The 3669-nt window shown below is 41.0% G+C and overlaps 1 protein-coding gene across 1 annotated transcript; it reads right to left on the reverse strand.

Moving 5' to 3' along the window:
- Positions 1–1638: 1638 nt before the first annotated feature.
- LOC137278150 (uncharacterized) lies at positions 1639–3375 on the reverse strand. Its single transcript, XM_067810320.1, has 3 exons — positions 3352–3375; positions 2609–2744; positions 1639–1859 (listed from the first exon to the last, which is right to left on the reverse strand). Exons 1-3 carry the CDS (start codon positions 3373–3375, stop codon positions 1639–1641), a joined length of 381 nt encoding a protein of 126 aa, XP_067666421.1.
- Positions 3376–3669: the final 294 nt, after the last annotated feature.

The following is a 3669-nucleotide window of genomic DNA, read 5'->3' on the forward strand; positions in this document are numbered from 1 at the left end:
TCCTCGTGTTTTAACTATAATAGTTCAGGTCGAAAATGTGGTTTATTACACTATACATGGCGGTAGAGCAAACTGTATATTTTTAACAACCATGCCATTTTTGCAGGATCGAACGTCTAACGCCAATCTCTGTTTTCATCATGCATTATTAAAAGCGAATTATATGTGCACTTTCCCCTCGTGTAAATAGTATCATTTGCTGCATTCACACAAGCCCCATTTCCCCAAACAATCTTAGCCCTAAGGTAATCGTGACACCAACATAGGCTTACCGTCATCTTATCGCTAATGTGGAACGGATCCCTCAGCCCTATTACAGATCTACCAACACACCAAGTCAGAGGGGCGGTGCGGGTAGCCATGTGGATCAAGCGTTCGCTCGTCACATCGGAGACCCGATTTCGAATTCACCATATAGGTGCAATTTGTGAAGCTCATTTCTGATGTTCTCCGCCGTGATATTGCTGGAATGTTGCTGAAAGCGGCGTGAAACTAAACTCACTCACTCAACAAGTCAGTCGGTGGATTATCGATTAGACAGTACGTAGATTTCATTTATGAACAAACTCATCCTGTTCATCAATGACCAAATGGTGTATTGGGTGATCGCCATATATCTGACTTCACTTACGCTCTATTACTGTAGGGGAGGATTTTCGTTCACGGTATCAACCACCAGTTCGACTGATCCTCATTTAAACCTTCACAACCTGGCTCCCGAAACCATGAAGCGTTCGTAATGTTACGACCCGTCGTAACTCTGTAGTGTATCGCAGGCTCACGAATGTCGTAGCGCTACAAAGCTATCCACCTGCCGTAACTCTACTTTATCACAGGCTTACGAATGTCGTAGCGCTAAGAATGTTTTGTGGCTAGGGATCCTGATATATTCCCATAGCCATCGACTCAACGTTCAGCTCATTTACTCAAGTACTTTCCATGAAGACTTTACACGATCAATATCAACATGTCTACAAAGCACTGAACGAATGTTCATTCGTTCAACCAGAACTTAATCCATAATCGATCAGTGTCTATTTACTTACATACAGACACAATAGACAGCGGATGTAGATGAGGAGGCAATATCAATTATGCATTGTTCCCATTGAGTCCATCATGTGCAGACAGAGACAACCCCAGATGATCACAAACACAAACGAAAAACGAGGGATCGTTTCAGTACCAAAAGTGGTTTATTTAAGATAAGTTAAAAAGTTACATACGTGCTCAATGGATATGTTAAAATGGTGAAATATAACGATAAAAAAATATAACCGATGGATACTTGTACCAAGTAGATAAAGGTCAATTTTGACAAAGGCACATTAGGAATGCTATAAATAAAGACCCGCAAAATACGGATTTGTAATTTTCCAAATATGTATATATTGTACGATAGGTACCTATAAAATGTGTAGCAAATACATCATTTCAAAAAAATTATCGATTGTTATTACTTTGGTAAAAGACGTTATGTTTATCGAAAGAAGTGTTATTACTTTGATGAAAACCATTTATGTTTTTTGAAACAATTGTTAATACTTTAAACCATTGGTATTACTTTGATAAAAGCCGTTTAAGATTTCTGTCAGTGCTTCTATTTTACTGTTAAAATTCGATTATGGACATTGATATCTATAACACGTCGGGCAGTGTTCCCAGTGCATCCCAGCCAAGGACTTCGAAGAGGCTGTGGCAGCTGCAGTCATCTACGAAGAGGTTTGGGGCGAACCTATCCGACATTAGCAACCCAAGTAGTCCGGTGAGGAACAGGACCGTCACTGACCACCATAGCAAGGTCAAGGTGTGATGGGTGGAGCCAGCTACATGTGGTCTCTTCTTCCGATTGAGGAGATCTGAAAATATGCTCACTGTTGCAATGATTTCAACATGTGACAAACAAGTGAGTGAGTATGGTTTTACGTCACTTTTTGCAATATTCCAATATTTTGCAATATTACGGTGGGGGCTTCACACATTGTACCCATGCAGGAATTCGGACCTAGGTCTTCAGCGTGACGAACGGACACTTTACCAGTAGGCTAACACACCACCCTGTGATAAACGATCTGCCTACCTATACACAAACACGTGCATGCCTCCGTCCAACCATCGTACGTACGTGCAGAGTGATACTCCGATACTCATTTAATTTCCTGCAATGCACTTAAGCGTTAAAGGAAGTGTATACGTCATACTACGTAAATTTACATAAGTCAATTTTCAAGTGAATATCCCATTTTGATAAAAAGAATGGACTCTTGGAAGTGAAATGATGGATGGAGATTTAACGTGATATATCCAGAATTGTATTGGACACTCATATTGAGGGTTGAAGATGAAGGACATAATAAATTATAATTTATGTTCTTGTGGCACACTGGGGGTTAAAAATATAGCACAGCTTCTTTTTGTCGTCATTAGAATGCCTGGTTATCAGTATCCCGTGGTTGTTGATTGAGTTTGGTCCTGCTTTCACTGTGGTTTGTCTTGTCCAAATTCCTCTATTTACAAGCCGTTCTGATGACGTTACACAATGTTCCTTCCTCAAAAATAAAACCCCGTTCTCACATCCGTTAGAACAAATAAACTATTGCCTGATCACCTTCTTTGGCTCTGATGTCGTCCCCAGCTGCCATGAAGGCCTTCAAGACAAACTCAGGCACCAGTTTCCCCTCTCTCCTGCGCCAAAACCCCAGTGTTTCTCTGTAGTCGAAGGTAGGGCGGGGACAGAAGATCTCCTGTGCGGTAAATGTCAAGATGAATTTTCCTGAATATTCAGTCCCCGTAGTAGAGTGAGTTTGGTTTAGCTTAGCAATAATTCAGCAATATCACAGCAGGGGAAACCAGAACTGAGCTTCACACATTGTACGCATGTAGTGAATCGAAGTCTTCGGCGTGATGAGCGAAAGCTCAAACCACTAGACTACCCTACTGCCCCAGATAGTCAGGGAATGTTGATTCTATGGTAATGCAATTGTTACGGAGGGCCCGTTACGGATGTCGTCGTTGTGTCAGTTTTACGTTTGCATTGTTTCGCAGACCGCTGCCAGTTGTCATGTTTCTTCTATTAATTACATAGACTATTCTAAAAATTGTATACTTTCTTTGGGGTGTTTTTCCTGTGCCTTAATTGCGGAAATCATATATTTGGAACTTGTTCTAGTATAGGATTTAAAAACATTTGAAAATGTAAAATGTAGATTTTTAGTAGCATCTACAGTAGCATTTCAGATACAAATATGGGAACCCCAAATATCAGTCATACCGGTTATAGTAAATGGATAATTACATACAGTAAGTCACTGTCAAGATCAAGGTAAACATAAACTTTATTGTAGTCCTTACCGTTTTGCTTTCTTTCACGTCCATTTTCCTCCGGTTGATAAGAAGCCGCTTAGAGCGAGTGACGTCATATGTCGTCAAGGAGCTTTATGGCGTCAGACAACGCAAGTAACGTCACATGTCTCCGACAACACTCGTAAGCTGGGCCCCGTATCGCAATATTGCTTTGGCGAACGGTAGCGCGCGCAAAGGGAGCTGGGAACCAGCTCACAACACTCGCACCTCTAAATCTGGTTTCATGGCCTTTGTTTTTAGTCGCTTATGAATAAAGGTTTGAACTTATGGTAGATTTCTACCCAGGTTTCACCAAAACTATCGTAG

The sequence above is a fragment of the Haliotis asinina genome, chromosome 3 (assembly GCF_037392515.1).
Source record: "Haliotis asinina isolate JCU_RB_2024 chromosome 3, JCU_Hal_asi_v2, whole genome shotgun sequence".
Taxonomy (NCBI): Eukaryota; Metazoa; Mollusca; class Gastropoda; order Lepetellida; family Haliotidae; genus Haliotis; species Haliotis asinina.

Bases quoted from the DNA above. Each gene is read 5' to 3' on its own strand.
- LOC137278150 (XM_067810320.1), bottom strand. From the start codon at position 3,375: ATGGACGTGAAAGAAAGCAAAACG. The intron at 2,745-3,351 runs GTAAGGACTACA...TTTACCGCACAG, and splicing joins ACGTGAAAGAAAGCAAAACG to GAGATCTTCTGTCCCCGCCC. The intron at 1,860-2,608 runs GTGATCAGGCAA...GCATATTTTCAG, and splicing joins CGACATCAGAGCCAAAGAAG to ATCTCCTCAATCGGAAGAAG.